The sequence below is a fragment of the Myotis lucifugus genome, unplaced genomic scaffold (assembly GCF_000147115.1).
Source record: "Myotis lucifugus unplaced genomic scaffold, Myoluc2.0 scaffold_31, whole genome shotgun sequence".
NCBI classification, from domain to species: domain Eukaryota; kingdom Metazoa; phylum Chordata; class Mammalia; order Chiroptera; family Vespertilionidae; genus Myotis; species Myotis lucifugus.
Window position 1 is genome coordinate 5590690 of NW_005871079.1, and position 18108 is coordinate 5608797.

Below are 18108 nucleotides of genomic sequence, written 5' to 3' on the forward strand. Positions count from 1 at the left end.
ATATTTTGATATGTAAAAAGTATATCATACTATAACCAAACACATTTATTCTAAGAAAGCAAATATGGTTCACCAGTCTGTGTTATTAACCACATTCATAGAGTAAAGGAGAAAAAATATCTGATCATCTCAGTAGAAGAAGAAAAAGTATTGACAGAATCCAACAATCATTCATGCTAAAGACTGTTAACAAACTGAGGGGGAAAAGTAGCATCCACTACCTGGTAAAGAACATCTTGGATAAAAACCTATAGCTGATATCATTCTTAATTTGAAAAACACTAAATGCTTTCCATATCATCTTTTCATAAGATCAAGAATAGTGCAAGAATATCTTTTCTCACCACTTCTATTTAGACCAGCCGTGGGCAAACTACAGCCTGCGGGCCGGATCCAGCCCGTTTGAAATGAATAAAACTAAAAAAAAAAAAAAAGACCGTACCCTTTTATGTAATGATGTTTACTTTGAATTTATATTAGTTCACACAAACACTCCATCCATGCTTTTGTTCCGGCCCTCCGGTCCTGTTTAAGAACCCATTGTGGCCCGCGAGTCAAAAAGTTTGCCCACCCCTGATTTAGACTTATATACTGAAGGTTTTAGCCTCTGCAGTAGTCAAGAAGAATAAAGACAGGATGGAAACAGAAAATAAAAACTATCTTTATTTGCAGATTATATGATCTTTTATGTACAAAGTTCTAAGGAATGTGGAAAAATACTGCTAGAAAAGTAAGCAGGTTTCAGCATACATTATCAATGTAAATAGTTGTTTCTAAAAATGAAAATAAGAAAAAATTCCACTTATAATAGCATTAAAAGAAGTTAAAATACATAGGAAAAAATTAACAAACTACAAATCTTATATACTTACAACTATAAGACATTTCTGAAAAAAAAATTTAAATAAGACCTAAATAGATGGAATGATATACATAATCAAGCAAGGTTGGAAGATTGACTTAATTAACATGACAGTTTTCACCAAACTCCATAGGTTTCTTATAATGAAAATACCAAAAGACTTTTCTTCTGGAAACTACCAAGCATCTATAAAGTACATATGGTAATGCAAAAGATGCATATTAGCCAAAACAATTTTGAATAAAAATAATGTTGGAGAATATCCAATACTTGATGTTAAGGTTTATTTTATAGCTACGTTATTCAAGAAAGTGCTGTAGTGGCATAAGAGTCTATCTGTCTATCTGTATAAAAGCCTAGGTGACCATTAGGACAGAATGACCGGAATGACCGGTCACTGTGATGCGTACTTACCACCAGGAGGCAGACTCTCAACGCAGGAGCTGCCCCCCAGCCCACAGGCCCCAATAGCTGATGGGGCCTGGAGGTTAACCTCCTGGTCTCTACCCTGGCCAGAAGGCCCTAATCACCTGATCGAGACCAGACAGCCAATCTCCCAGTCCCTCCCCTCGGCTGGCAGGTCCTGATCACCCTATCAGGGCCGGGCCCCAGGCTGGGATGGGGAACCGGGAGTGGGTGGCGGCAGATGCGGGTGGCGAGGGAAGGAGGAGGGGGGAGGCGGGGAACCGCGCAGTGGTGGTGTGTGGGCAGTGAGGGAAGGAGGAGGCGGGGAGGCAGGGAACTTGAATGGCCCTGAATGCCAGTCAGGCCTAGGGACCCCACCCATGCAGGAATTTTGTGCACTGGGCCTCTAGTAGACATATAAGTAAATAAGGTAAAATAGAGTCCAGAAATAAATTTACAGAGTAATATATGGTTAATATATATTTGTTTTCTTACAAAGTTAAGTCCAGTTAAATAGGGGGAAGAATAGTCCTTACAACAAATGGTTCTGAAATAACTATTTTGTGTGTGTGTGTGGGGGGGTGAGTGGGGGGGAGGGTCAACATTTACCCTTAAATGGTAAATGAAATTTAACTTAAAATAGAACATAGACCTAAATGTAAATGGCTAAGGGTATAAAGTTTCTTTAACAAAAAAATGTAAGAGAAAAATCTTTGAGTCCTTGTGGTAAGTAAAGATATCTTGGGTTTTAAAAAATGCAAATATGGAAGAAGAAAAAAATTACAGTTCATAAAATTAAAATTTTCTGATTTTTGAAAGAAACTTAAAAATGAAAAAGGCAAACTGATCAATTGGGAAAAAATGTTTGCAACACATAACTTAAAAGACTTATCCAACATGTATAAGGAAGCCAACAGCCAAATAAGAAATGAGCAGACAGACACATGACTAGGTGTGCCTTTGTTACTCATCAGGAAAATGCAAAATAAAACAATTCTTTTATGACATTAGTTGTCAAAAATTTTAGTACATTAAAAATTAAAATTAGGGCATCATAGTCATTACCTTTTGGAAGTATGTGTAATGATTCTGGAGAGCATGAGGGAGCTTCTGAGTTGCTGGTAATGTTCTGGATCTGGATTTTGGGTGCATGAGTGTGTTTACTTCTTGAAAATTTATTGAATTTTATACTTAGAGTTACGTACTCCTATGTAGTAGTTTACATTTTAATAAAAATGTTTTCCCAAAATGAAAAGGATTCCAGAGAAGGGACAAACACAAAATAACCCATGAACCTATATTATGATGTGTAACTATTGTGAAAATTGTCATTAAAACTAGGATGAAATTGGCAGTGACATTGGCAGTATTTAAAATGTTTGAAAATGTTAAGCATTTGTGAGGTTATGGAGCCATATAAATTTTAATCTGCTGCTGATGGTAGTGTAATCTGGACAAAGAATTAATGGTGTATTCATCAATGGGATATAGTATAGCAATAAGAATGAGGAATTCAATATAGATAAAATTAGAGATTATTTTGTAGAGTAATGCACAGGAAAATATGTGCAATATTTTCTTCTTCTGCAGTATAGAAAGATGCAGAGGTAATATTTAGAAAATCATTCATAGGTTAAAAAACACATAAGCTAAATAAAAGCAAGATCATGATCAGTGGTAGGGAATGTGATCAAGGAGGAGCACATCAAGTGCTCCTAGGTGAGGTATGGTATTGTTTTGTTTCTTGGCCTGGGTAGGAAGATTCAGGAGTGTCTTTTATTATGATTTTTAAGCTGTATTACATGTTTTTGTATGCTATATTTCAGAGAACAGTAAAGATATTTACTGAAATATCTTTTAAAAGTTACAACTGCAATTCCTCAACTAGTGAGGCTTTAAATATTGAGATTTTTGTTTGTTTCTCATGGATGTCATGAAGGTGGCTTCCTTATTTTGTAAGATGTTAAGTTTAGATATATCTAAGATCTCTTTCTACTCAAAGCCTCTGAACAAAAAAAATTAAAATAGTTCTGCAGTTTATATTTAGCTCTGATATTGTAAAAACACTTCTTTAAATATACATTTTATAATTTAATTGTCTAATTCAGACTGGATTTCTGTTTCTTTTTGGGGGGGCATCACAATTGTCTTAGAACTCTGAATAAAAAATCTTTGTGCTAATAAACAATGAATTTCTTTTCTTTCAGATGCAAAGGTCCACTTCTTTGGGAGCACCACAGATTTCACAGAAAGTGATTCCTCTCTTGGAACTTGCAGGTGTTGAATATGGTAAAATGAAAACCGCTTTAGGAAATTTTCCTTATTATAAATATCTTTACGGGAATAATTTTTATTTTGAAACCATATAAAAATTTCAAGGAATAGCAGACATTTGTATGTTTTCCAGAAATTTTACTAAAATTTCTTTAAAACAGTATAATTTGGATGTTCCTTAAAGTTACTCTTCCAGTGGGAATTTTGGTACATAAAAGTTGACCTCAATTGCAAGGACCACTGGTAATTAAATTATCTTAATTCTGCTGTGAGCTAAGAGATCCCATGAAACTTTGTAGATGTCTAATTCATAATGTGTTACTTAATTATGTGGAGAATTTTGTTATTATAAGTTTTTAGATGTTGTATTTTCCTTTTTTATTAAAGGAATAAAATCAAGTCTTAATATATACTTACACATGAAAAGTGCTAAATATTTTGACATAAAAAAACTGCTTTTTCTTGGCTACATTGGAAATAAAAATAAATGTATTTTTCAGTTTTTAAGACTTTTGAAATTGCTAAGTGTTAAATAACAGAAATTGCTATATTGATTCTCAGGTTTCTAGAGCATGTTTTCTTTTGTGTGTGGTGACAAGGAGGGAAGGGTAGGGAGGGGAGAGGAGGGGAGGGGATGTTTGTGAGATTATCTACTCTAAATTCAGTCGTAGGTTATTAGGGATATACTTTAGCTGGTTTTAGCTTCCTTTAAACTTTCTTTTAATGGTTTTACTAGTTTTTGAGTTCTTTTTCAATAACAAATTCTAAAAATTTATAATCATATATATATGTATGTGTGTGTGTGTATGTGTGTGTGTGTGTGTGTGTGTTATATCCTATATAATAAAAGAGAAACATGCAAATTAACCATCCCTCTGCTACACTCAAGCCATACCCAAAAGCCATGCCCACCAGCCAATCAGGAGGGAGTATGCAAATTAACCCAACTAAGATGGCGGTGGCCACAGACCTGGAGCAAGCAGGAGGCTTGGGTTGCCCCCGGCAATGGAGGAAGCCAAGCTTCCTGCCTGCCCTGGCCGGACCTGGGTTCCGCTCAAGGCTACAAAGTTTCAATTATAGAAGATAAATAAATCCCAGAAAAGAAAAAAAAAAAAAGGAGAGGCTGGGAGCTTGGGTCGCCGGGGGGCTTGGCCAGCCTGAAAACAGCCATCAGCCTCTCACCCAGGCTGGCCACACCCCATGGGGTGAGGGTCCCTGCTGGGGGGCTTGGCCAGCCTGGGTGTGGCCAGCCTCACTCAGGCTGGCCAAGCACCCCAGCGGGACCCCCACCCTGATCCGGAACACCCTTCAGGGCAAACCAGCCGGCCCCCACCCATGCACCAGGCCTCTATCCTATATAATAAAAGGATAATATGCAAATTGACCCTGACAGCAGAACAACTGGGAATGACTGGTTACTATGACACACACTGACCACCAGGGGGCAGACGCTCAATGCAGGAGTTGCCCCCTGGTGGTCAGTGTGCTCCCACAGGGGGAGCTCTGCTCAGCCACAAGCTAGGCTGAAGGCTACCAGCACAGCGGTGGTTGCAGGAGCCTCTTCCGCCTCCTCAACAGCACTAAGGATGTCTAACTGCAGCTTAGGCCTGCTCCCCGCTGGCAAGGGGACATCCCCCGAGGGCTCCCGGGTTGTCAGAGGGATGTCTGACTGCCAGCTTAGGCCTGATCCCCTGGGGAGCGGGACTAAGCCAGCAGGTGGACATCCCCCGAGGGCTCCCAGACTGCGAGAGGGCACAGGCCGGGCTGAGGTACCCCTACCCCCCTCAGTGCACAAATTTTTGTGCACCGGGCCTCTAGTCCTATATAATAAAACCCTAATATGCAAATCGACTGAACGGCAGTACGACCAGTCGCTATGATGTGCACTGACCACTAGAGGGCAGACGCTCAACACAGAAGCTGCCCCCTGGTGGTCAGTGTGCTCCCACAGGAGGAGCACTGCTCAGCCAGAAGCCTTGAGCCTGGCTCACGGCTGGCCAGCACAGTGGCGATGGCGGAAGCTTCTCCCGCCTCCTCAGCAGAGCTAAAGAACCCTTTGGGGGATGTCCAGCTGCCGGCATGTAGTACTGGGCCTCTAGTGTGTGTGTGTGTGTGTGTGTGTGTGTGTGTGTGTGTGTGTATGTATGACATAGTATTCCATCTCAGTTTATTCATTCAAACTTCCAGACCTGCCTTCTGCTTTTAATATTGCAGAGTTTGTAACTAAGTCCTTTTTTGATCTCCAGGTAGAATGAGCATGTTAGTGTGTTCCTCTGCATATTCATAATGTGGTAATTATTCACATTGTCATTTGCTATAAAATTTAACCAGTTTTAGATAGACCAATGATTTTAAAAGGTGATGTTCATTAAGGTAAACATTGCATTTTATAATTTTCAATACTTTCTTGTCATCAAGAGTGTTATTTGTTCAGATATAATCTCTGTATTTTTAAGATTTCTTTTTTTATCTTTATATTAATAAAAAAAAGACCCTAGTGTGTTAGTGTTCATATTTACTTTAGAAAAATTATAAATGTGTTATTAAGTAAAGCATTGGTTATTGACTTAAACAATGTTCTCTGATATTTAGAGTCAGAGGAGGAATTTTATGATGCGCCATGTAGTCCCGTGGAAGAATATTTTCAGTCAACAGGTAGCATTAAAAGTTATCAACAAAATAGGATTCCAGAGCTGGATTGTTCAAAAAATATGATTCAGTATAAAATAAGATTTGAAGTGCCAGAGGTATGTACCATTGTAAAATTAATATTTGTTTCTTATTTCTATTCACAACTTATTTATATAGTGTTATTACTAATAGGTACTGTTGCTTTCATTCTGTTTAAGCTGAATCCAGATGTTATTCTGTTGTCCTTCTTTCCTTTTTTTTGTGTGTATATTGTATGTTTGTGTGCTTATAAAATCTTTCCTAAATTTTAAATACATATTTATGTCATATGCATACCTCATAAATCCATATGTAACCATCATCTACATAAGCAGTTGTTTGATTTAAATAATGATCGTTTCTTTTTTCTTCTCCAGGTATCGATTCAATTTTATCACCTTGTTGAAGATTGTGAACTACCTGTGGTAGAAATTGTTGTCTTAGGATTGGGCACGGAAGTAGAACTTCGAACATTTGATTTGAAAGCCAATGCCTTTTTGAAAGAATTCTGCTTAAAATGCCCAGAATACTTGGGTAAGAATCTCTGTTTTAAAATAAGTAATTTTACTATTTGACTACCTACTGTGGAGTTTTTAATACTCTAGGCATTAAATAAGTATATTTGCTAAAACATTCTCAAAAAAATATTATATTATGAATTAGTATATATCTACTTATATAAAAACCCTGGTTGTTACATCACGACCTGAGGTGCGACCAACTGGAAGGAAGTCAGCCCTGCAGGGGTTGTTTTGGAAACGGCTGTACCCTCCCCCGAGCTGTTTCCCCGAGCTGTTTCGGTAAGGGTGAGGTTTGAGGCAGGAACCCGCCCTTGGAGCTTGGAGGCATATCTTTATAAAGTGAGCCGCGCCAGCACGGCCAAGAGTGAGCCTGAATGGGGGCGGCTGAAAGGCTTAGAAAAGACAGACAAGAGAATGAAAGCTGAGTCTCGGTGGGACGTGCTTCTCTGAGAGACAGTGACCACGCCCACAGCCATGTCTTTATTTTATAGCAGATGCCACGAGGCAAAGTAAGGGCATGACCAAGATGTTTACAACATTCTCCTGGGTTTCAATCCTACTCAACTACATGCACCTGAACTCTATCAAGCCTACATCACTCAGGCACGTGGGGCCATGTGTTTGGACTATAAGTTCAAGCTTACAACTATAGCTGTTGGCTATAATTGTGCTGGGAGGGCCCTGCCCTCCAAGCTGGGTCTTGCATGTGGCAATGAGAGTACTGTGCTCTTTCATCAGCCCAAGGTTTGAACCTGTCCAAAACACTGTAGCGGCTCCCCACAATAAAGTTTTAATACGTTATATTAGAGGTTGTGGTGGTACTGTTTTACCCACAGCATCTACAGGAATTGCTGCAAATTTACTTCTCGGTGGAAGAACCTTTCATTCCCAATATAAATGACCAATTCCATTAAATGAAACTTCAATTTCTAGACTCAATACAAACAGTGAAGTTGCTAAAACTATTAAAAAGGCCCAACTTCTCATTATTGATGAATGCATCATGGCATCCAGTCATGCTATAAATGCCATAGACAGATTACTAAGAGAAATTATGAATTTGAATGTTGTATTTGGTGGGAAAGTTCTTCTTGGAGGGGATTTTTGACAATGTCTCAGTATTGTACCACATGCTATGGGATCGGCCATAGTACAAATGAGTTTAAAGTACTGTAATGTTTGGGGATGTTTGAGAAAGTTGTCTCTTACAACAAATATGAGATCAGAGGACTCTGCTTATAGTGAATAGTTAGTAAAACTTGGAGATGGCAAAGTTGATAGCAGTTTTCATTTAGGAATGGTTATTATTGAAATCCCCTGTGAAATGATTTGTAATGGATCTATTATTGAAGCTACCTTTGGAAATAGTATATCTATAGATAATATTAAAAATATATTTAAACATGCAATTCTTTGTCCAAAAAAATGAGCACGTTCAAAAATTAAATGAAGACATTTTGGATATACTCGATGGAAATTTTCACACATATTTGAGTGATGATTCCATTGATTCAACAGATGATGCTGAAAAGGAAAATTTTGCCATCTAATTTCTAAATAGTATTACTCCTTTGGGAATGCTGTGTCATAAGTTAAAATTGAAAGTGGTGCAATCATCATGCTATTGAGAAATCTCAATAGTAAATGGGGTCTTTGTAATGGTACCAGATTTATTATCAAAAGATTACGACCTAACATTATCGAAGCTGAAGTATTAACAGGATCTGCAGGGGAGAGGTTGTTCTGATTCCAAGAATTGATTTGTCCCCATCTCACACTGGCCTCCCATTTAAATTAATTCGACGACAGTTTCCTGTGATGCCAGCATTTGCGATGATTATTAATAAATCACAAGGACAAACTCTAGACAGAGTAGGAATATTCCTACCAGAACCCGTTTTCGCACATGGTCAGTTATATGTTGCTTTCTCTTGAGTTTGAAGAGCATGTGACGTTACAGTTAAAGTTCTAATTACTTCATCACAAGGGAAATTAGTCAAGCACTCTGAAAGTGTTTTCACTCTTAATGTGGTGTACAAGGAGATATTAGAATAAGTTGAATCACTTTATCAGTCATTGTTTGCATCACTGTTGTTTTTATATCATGTTTTTGTTGTTTTTATATCATGTTTTTGTTGTTTTCATATATTTTTGTCATTTTTATATCATGCCTCTGTTGCTGTTATATCCTTTTGTTACTGTTTATTAATAAATTTATATATTATTTTCATATACATTTTACTAATTTCCTTTCATCTCTCACTTCTATTATAGAGAAAGGGCAAATAGCAATATTAAAATATTTCTGCTAAGTAAATACCTTTTAATGTGCATGAATTTCGTGCACCACGCTACTAGTATATATATAATCTTTTATCTTACACTTGGGAATCTAGGTAGACCAGATAGAAAAAGAAGATAATTTTTTATTATTATGGACAATAAAATAGTCATGGTTAAATTTTATTTATTTATTTATTTAAAATATATTTTTTATTGACCTTTTACAGAGAGGAAGGGAGAGGGCTAGAGAGTCAGAAACATCGATGAGAGATAAACATCGATCAGCTGCCTCCTGCACACCCCCTACTGGAGATGTGCCCACATCCGAGGTACATGCCCTTGACTGGAATCATACCTTGGACCCTTCAGTCCGCAGGCTGATGCTCTATCCACCGAGCCAAACCAGTTAGGGCAGTCATGGTTAAATTTTAAATCTATTTAACTTAAGCCTTCAACACTGAATTTGTTTCCTATCCTATATAATAAAACACTAATATGCAAATCGACTGAACAGCAGAATGACTGGTCACTATGATGTGCACTGACCACCAGGGGGCACACACTCAATGTAGGAACTCATCCCTAGTGGTCAGTGCGCTTCTGCAGGGGGAGCGCCACTCAGCCAGAAGCCGGACTCACGGTGAGCACAATGGTGGTGACAGGAGCCTCTCCCGCCTCCACAGCTGCGCTAAGGAGCAGCAAGCCTGGCTTCTGGCTGAGCGGCACTCCATGTGGGAGCGCCGCTCAGCCAGAAGCCGGGCTCACGGCTGGCAAGTGCAGTGGTGGTGGTGGGAGCCTCTCTCACCTCTGCTGCAGGCGGGCAGTAAGGAGCAAGGGGTCCCAGACTGCGAGAGTCCTGGACTGTGAGAGGGAGTCTGAGTGCCGGCTTAGGCCCGATCCCTGTGCACTGGGCGTCTAGTTGATACTATAACATATTACCACAAACTCAGTGTCTTAAAACAATACAAATTTATTATCTTAAATATCTTTAGATCAGAAGCCTGACGTAAGTCTCAACAAGCTTAAATCAAGGTGTCAAAAGTAATTTCTTTTTTGGAGCCTCTAGGGCAAGGGTAGGGAACCCTTTATCTGCAAAGGGCCATTTGGATATTTATAACATCACTAGAGGCCCAGTGCATGAAATTCGTGCACTGGTAGGGTCCCTAGTGGCTAGTGGGAGCTGGCCGGGGTACTCCCTTTCTTCCCCTGGCTGCCCCAAACCATGACCTCCTGTTCATAGGTTGCCGTTCAACCACTGAGCAACACCAGTCGGGCTATTTTCTGTTTCTTGATGATTTAGATTTGGAAGATTGTATATTTCTGGGAATTTATCCATTTCTTCTAGGTGTCCAGTTTGGTGGTGTATAATTTTTCATGAATACGAAGTCTCATGATCCTGTGTATTTATGAGCTATCTCTTATAATGTCTCTTTTATTTTATTTAAGTTCTCTCTTCTTGGTGAATCTAGCTAAAGGTTTGCCAATTTAATCTATTTAAATTTGGAGGATTCTGTGGAATATGTTGCATTTTTTCCTCAAGAGTAGTATGATTGTTTTAATCCTTCCTTCCAGAATCTAGATGTTAATTTCTTACAGCATAAGTAATTTGGTGATGATAATTTTATGGGATTTATATATAATACTCTTTTCTAGCAGGTTCCCACTTAATAGATTTTGAATAGAAGCAATAATACAACTAGTAATATCTGATTATATGGTATAGGGTTTATTTTAATCTATATTAATATACAGGAAAACTTAGTTTTTCATAACACCCTAGTTGATTTCTTCTCAACAATTAGGTTTTCCGGGAGTCTGATAATTTTTTTTGAATCTATTTCAGTAGCTTAGGACCAGAATTCTCTTCATATCTTTTTCATTGTTCGTATTAGCCATTATGCCTTTTTAATTGATTGCTACTTTTTTTTTAAACCTTACTTTCTAACTAGGTTTGGCAGGATAGAGTTTTTAGCATTTTGCATAAGAGAAGGGAAAGAAATTGTGAGGAGAATTACATTTTTAAAGTTTAAAATAAAGGACAATAGACCTGACCTGGGTAAGATAGAATCCAAAGCTCTGAACTGATATAGGAAATTCTTCTTTTCCAATTTTATGTTTAATAGCATTGCTTGCATTTATTCTCACTTAGTTTTACTATGAAAGAATAATTTTAAAAATTATTTTTAGATGTAAACGAAAAGCCAGTTTATTTGATTACAACACTAGATAACACAATGGAAGATCTGTTAACACTGGAGTATGTGAAGGTAAGCAGTACCATTTATATCTGCTTGCTGTGGTAAATGTGCAGCTGAAATGTTAAATCAAATTTTGTAAGTTTAGTGATACTCAGTTTAATCATGATTCTATTGGAATCTCTATAATGCTTAAAACTTTGAGTTTTTGTTTTGTGCTCTATTAAATAGAACACTTCATATAGCAAATGAGAAGTCTTCGTCTAAGTAGAAATAACCTGCAGTTTTTCCCCCCATCAGGGTATCAAAAAGAAAGAAACTCTTTAATCTTTATCCTATTTATTGTGATATATGATGTGAGATGAAGCTTTCACTTCATCTCACATCATATATTTCCTACAATTTGTCTGAAATTACCTAATTATCCTGGTGTCAGTGACTCCTGGTGTCATCTCTTTTCTATTGACTTATGATATCCACTTTATCATGTGTGTTTTTATATATACTGTGGTATACTTATGATTTAGTCCATGATTTCATTGACCTATTTTTATGTAAGTGCCACATTATTTTAATAATTACTTCATAGTAAGATAATGCTGAAAGAGTAATTAACACAGAATATTTAGATATTGAGTGGACAATTCTGTCACAAATTTTGTTTTCACATACAGGAAGAATTAGGAAGGACCTTACATAGTTGTTGATGACAATGATTGTTCTCCATACTTGATAATATTTAATTTTTTACTCTTGATAACTTAATACTTGCCATTTGCCAAATTTCTTTTGCTCTGTGGAAGCAGTTGTTCATTTAGGTAATTATACATATAAATAGCTGGAAGTTTTTTATACATGTCTATTAGGACCATTATGTAACTGTATTTACATAAGTTTTTTAAAGATTTCTAACAGATTTCTTTTATTCTCTTCGGGTAGGCTGAAAAGAATGTACCCAACTTGAGAAGTTCCTTTAATAATGTTGAACAACTGATTAAGGTATAAGTGAATAATAATTTTTTAATTAGGTACAGTATTTCTAAGTGAATAATATATTATGAAATTTATTTTATAGCTAGAACTCTAAGATCCTTGAGGATAAAAATGGAATATTATAAATTGGATCCTTTGTACCACAAAGCCTAGTGCCTTATAACAGAGCAGTCAAATAAATATTGACATAGTACTAAAATCAACTTTGTTCTTTAGGTGAATTTTTCCTCTTTGGATATTCATTTGCATACGGAAGCACTTCTGAATACAATAAACTATTTTAATAATTTCATTCCACAATTGGAGGAAAAGTCAGCCTCGGTGCATGTTGCGGAGACAGAAGACAAAGGAGAGGTCATTAAAAAAATAGGTATGTTTTTTTAAAATTCTTTTTTTTTTTTTTTAACCAAGTAGATTAATAAATTTATCTTTGGCTCTGTTAACTTACAATATTGTCTTCAGAATTTTATTGCCTAACTTAAAAATCTAGAAAGATTCATTATATACCAGGCTAATTTTAGAAAATAATAGTAAAGGAAAATGATTACTGATGAAGAAAATGTGGTTTTTATTTATTCTATCATTCTTTAAGTTGAAGATTATACTATAGAAGTATTTGGTTTATATTAAAATTCATGCATTTTATATCATTACTTTAAATTAATAAAATAGAGCTAATAATTTTTGAGTAATATCAGTGTATATTTTTAAATTAGAGTACTTTTTAAGCTGGGAAAAGTTGCAAGTTTAATAATGACAGGTATCACCTAGTAATTATTAACTCTCAAAAGATTTATTATTTTGTAGCCAGCAATCCTAGTTTCAAATGTTAGCCTCATCTAGCATCCTTTTTTGTGTGTGTGTCTGTTTGCTTTTGTTTGGCTTTTTGTTTTCATTAGATTTGGTTGTTTTTTTAGAATTCCTAATTTATAAGGGAATTTCTTGCTTGTTTTCAATTGAATTGCAAATCAGGTTTTTCTCTAGCATTACTTTTATTTGTTGTGATATTTTACTTAAGTGTAGCGAGGTAGCTATAAGTTTTTCCTTATGTTTTACAATATGACTTTATTGCAGCTTCAAGACGATACAGGCATGAAGATATTACCTTGCAGATCTTAGCAGAATTATCATGTTTACAGATCTTTATTCAAGATCAGAAACATAACATTGCTGAAATTAAGATTGAAGGTAATAAAATTTCAGAAAAATAAATCCAAAACTATTACATGAAAGAAAAGACATTTAACCATTCTTTTATTTTCGTAGGGCTTGATTCTGAGATAATTATGAGGCCTTCAGTAACTGAAGTAAATGCAAAGCTAAGAAATATAATTGTTTTGGATTCTGATATAACAGCTGTATATAAAAAGGTATGAATTTATTTCTTTTAATTAACAGTACATTTTTGAATTTAATTTTCTTTAATTAGTCATGGGTATAAATTAGTTGTCTTATTTTAGCTGTGTGGCTTATTTTATCTTTGGTTTTGGACTTAGGCATAATTGGGTTCTTATCTCTACTCCTAATCCTGAATTCTGTTTCTTTATATGTAAAACTAGAGGCCTGGTGCACGAAAGCCTGTACCCTCTCACAGTCCTGGAGCCCTGAGATCTATCGTTCAAAAGAGGTGGGCCCCACTCAGTTGGGACTCTGGGATGGATTGCCCCCCACCCACCCCCAGCCAGTTAGCCTGGGTCTCCCTCTTTGGGACAATCAATCGCAGGGCTCTACCGTCGATATGCCCCAAAGGGGTAGGCCCTGCCCATCCAGTCAGGGCACTGCAATGGATCGCCCCCACAGAGGGAGACCCCGCCCATCAGCCGCAGCGCTGCCAGTGGCCTGGCCCTCCCTCTTTGGGGCGATCATGGAGCCCCCCAGATTGATCGATCGCCCTGGTGGCCGGTGGCCTGGGCCTCCTCCTGCAGGGCGATCATGGGGTGATAGCCGGGCCCCAGACCAATGGCATTGCACCTGCCTTGGCTCGCCTGGCACCAGTGGGTGCCATAGCATGGTCGTCTGGATGGTCGTTTTGCTGTTCAGTCATTTGGTCAATTTGCATATTATGCTTTTATTATTATAGATGAGGATTAAGTATCTTATAAATGAGGTAAATATAAGTAATCACTCCTAGAACATAGTTGCAGGGGAATGGGGGCAGGGCTGTGGAGGGATGGGTAAGTAGTAAATGCCCTTTTCACTTTTTCTTTTTCTTTCTCTCCTCAAAAACTATGAACTTTGTAATGCATTTCAGATTTCACGGGCAGAGTGTCTGAAGTCATATCGAATGAATGAGATTTTAAAAAAGTTTATTTTCATCATTGCTTACTGGTGTAGCTGTTACAGTGTTAAGAGTCCGTTGAACTGGATGGCTAGTAGTTGAAGGATGGGTATTTTGTTATTGGCTGTAAGACTGTAAGGTTCTTGAATTAGATACTGTTGTGTAGTTGGACACATAATTTTTGAACAGTGGAGCATTCAGGTAAGATGGTATATTTAAGGTAGTCAAGAGTATCAAATAATAGTAGGATAAGAAAAGGCTGAGGTACTTGGTTAGGAAGTCAGAGTTTGGAGTGTGACAAGAAGAAAGGAACTAGAAAAATAGGTTTAGCCAATAATACTGATGAGATACTGTGATGACCTGATTTTTATATTAAACAAAAGTCCTCATTCCTTATATTTTCTTACTAAAACTTGCTAGCATGAGATAACAAGAGTTCCAAAACAGCAAAGATACATGACTCATAAGAATGAGGTGTGGTTAGCTTCTATTGCTTTTGTTTTAAAAATCATAGTGGTTAGAGCTTTGAAGAAGACATCCATTTTATTTGCCCTATCTGGAAAGTAAAGCTCAAATAAATGCATTTACTAAAAGTCATACAAGAAGTTAGAAATGGAACCAACATTATCACTCATGCCCTTTTTCTTCTTTTTTTCTGTAATTTTATTTTTAATGCATCTATAAGGTTAAAATCCAACTTACAAAAAAGGCCGCTAATGAAAGTTTCTCACTTCTATCTTTTTGCCCCACTTCTGTTTTCCTGTCCTTATTCCTTGACTTTGATTCTGATGTAAATGACTTTTAAACAATCTACCTGGTTCTGTAGGTCACTACATGTCAAGAGAACCAGAAGGACAAAGCTTTTTGCACTAGATCACAGCTTCCTAGGTAACCGAGGTTGCTGTCAGATTCAGAAACGAAGATGGGACAGGGAGCCATGGCAGGGGGCGCAGAGGATGGACCGAGACCCGCCCCTGTGCCCACCTCAGCCTCTCGGCCCACAGTTCCTTTCAAGGTGCACAAATTCGTGCTTTGGGCCCCTAGTATTTAAATAAGAGATTTGGCTATGTTCCAATAACATTTTAATTTATCCTATCTAATAAAGAGGGAATATGCTAATTGATCCTCATGCCGTCGCCTAGATGGTGGCACCCACAGCCAATAAGGAGGGAATATGCTAATTGACTGCCCCACCATCAAATATGGCAGTGCCCACAACCACAAGATGGCGGCACCCAGTCCTCTCAGCCCTGCTGGGGCAGCAGGCGTGTGGCAAGACCGGGCCCATCCCATGCGCCTGCCTCCGGAGTCCCCCAGTCCCCTCAGTCCCCAGCCGCCCAGGGCCGCCTGAGGCTCAAGTAACCAGGGCCAGCCAAGGCTTGTGCCGCTGGCAGTGGCAGCAGCAGAGGTGTGATGGGGCATCGCCTTCCCCTGATCGCCTAGTTGCCTCCCACCCATGAGGGCTCCCGGACTGTGAGAGGGGGCTGGCTGGGCTGAGGGACCCCCCCTCCAGTGCATGAATTTCATGCACCGGGCCTCTAGTTGGATAATAAAATATAATTTTGATATATCACAAAATATTTTTTGATATTTTCAACTTCTTAAGAGTGTGAAAAACATTTTTACTAAATCCTACTGGTTGTAGTTGTTTAACTGACCAATATTATGGGGAGGGATGTTATTTTTTTCCTTACTGATTTGTAGGAATCATTTATTCTGCATATTATTTCTTGATTCAAATACTATTTTCTTATTATAATGTCTTTTGATGAACAAAAGTTCTTAATTTTAATAAAATAAAATTTATCATTTCTTACCTTCTTGGTTTGAGAATTTTGTGTTTTCTAAACCATTCCATTCCTTGAATTCATACAGGTATTACTCTATGTGATTTTTCTAAAAGTTAGATAATTTTGCCTTAAACTTTTAGGTCTTTAATTCTACTTAGAATTTTTTTTTATATGGTTGAGGCTATAATTTCACTTTTTCCACACTGAATTTCCTAGTACCATATATTGAGATAGCCATCTTTTTCTCACTCATCTATAGTACCATGTCCATTAAATATGAGATGTAGATATGTGAATAGATTTGTTTCTGAGCTCTCTTTTATTTGTTTATCCTTGCATCAGGAGCAAATATATAGTATTAATTTGATGCTGGATACTGTTCTAAGTGCTTTATAAATGTTATTTAATCTCCCGGTAAATTATTCTTCATTTCAGCTCATGTATCCTTCATTTCTAACTGGTTCTTTTTTATGGTTTTCATGCTTTTTTTTTTTAATGCTGTTGAAGTTCCACTAAGTTCATTTTGCATCCTTATAACCAGTATTTTGAATTCTGCATCTAGTGGATTGTCTCCATGTTGTTTAGTTCTTTTCCTGGAGTTTTGTTCTGTTTTGTCATTTGAGATATGTTTCCTTGTCTCCTTATTTTGATAGCCTCCCTGTGTTTGTTTCTGTGTATCAGGTAGAGAGCTGTTATGTGTCCCGGGCTTGGTAGAGTGGTCTTATGTTGTAGGTTTTCTCTAGGGCCAGGGTTACAGCCTCCCTGATACCCACACTGGGCACTGGGGTCATGTAGGAGGTACAGGCCCAGGTCTGCTGCTGGCTATGTTCTGCCCAGGGCCTCCCAGCATGAGCTACAAAGTGGTCTGCAGATGGATCCTAATTTTAATGGGCTTGGAAGTGCCCAGGTAAAGCCAAACTGCAAACCAAGGTTGGCTGCTCCTAGCGCCAGGTTTGGGGCCCATTAGCAAGAAGTATGGGGCACCTGGAGTCCAGTTGCTGCTTGTTTGAGATTGTAGGAAAGTCTGAAGCACAAACCAAGACAGGCCATTCATATGGGAAAGCCACTGGAAACAGCTTGGATGGGCCATAAGTTGCATGGGGCAGGGTCTCAGAGAACCATCCAGGTGGGCTGAACAATGTGAGCCAGGTTGATGAATTCTCGGATGGCACCTGCCTGCCCAGCTCTGTGTATGATGTGTCAGAAAAAGAACAATGGTCTCTGCCAGCACTTTTTTTCTGGTAGAAACCTGCCCCTCCAGTTCTCACCCTGTTGTCAGTCAATTCAGTTCCCCCTGCTAGTCCCTGGTGCCTTTTGAGCTGCTGCATCAGTGCTGGAGCTCAGAAGGAGCAAGTCTGAGTAAGTCCTTCAAGAGGAACTGTCTGGGACTCCAGAAGCCCTCCATCGCACCCAGCCACAATCTCTGCTGTTTCTGCACCCAGAAGTTATGGGTTCTGGTGTGTGGCTGGGACCCCTCGCTCCTCAGGAAATTTCTGTAGCTGAGATATTCCTCCCAATTTTTATCCTTCCTACATGGGTGTGGGACCAACCCCTTCAACCCCTCAGCCAGTCTCAATGTGGCTTCTTTAAATCCTTAGTTGTAGGACTTCCATTTAGTTATATTTCAGGTAGTTCTAAATGATGGTTGTTCGGTAGTATCGTTGTAATGTTGATGTGGTTGTGGGAGGATGTGAGTACTGTGCTTATCTACGCTGCCATCTCTGGAAGCTAGCTCCACCATTTTAACTGGTATTGCAAAATGTGTGACTTTAATCTGTAGGTAATTTTTGGTTTGCAATTGAGATGACTTCAGAAAACTAATAAGGAACAGAAAATT

The 18108-nt window shown here is 38.1% G+C and overlaps 1 protein-coding gene across 1 annotated transcript in view; it reads left to right on the forward strand.

Moving 5' to 3' along the window:
* The window catches only part of VPS13A (vacuolar protein sorting 13 homolog A), a 189847-nt gene that overhangs the window by 68798 nt on the left and 102941 nt on the right, over positions 1–18108 (forward strand). The window contains 8 exon segments of the mRNA XM_006086823.3: positions 3475–3556; positions 6134–6288; positions 6589–6745; positions 11203–11282; positions 12150–12209; positions 12420–12573; positions 13278–13391; positions 13470–13573. Of these exon segments, the coding sequence (XP_006086885.1) occupies positions 3475–3556; positions 6134–6288; positions 6589–6745; positions 11203–11282; positions 12150–12209; positions 12420–12573; positions 13278–13391; positions 13470–13573 (906 nt within the window).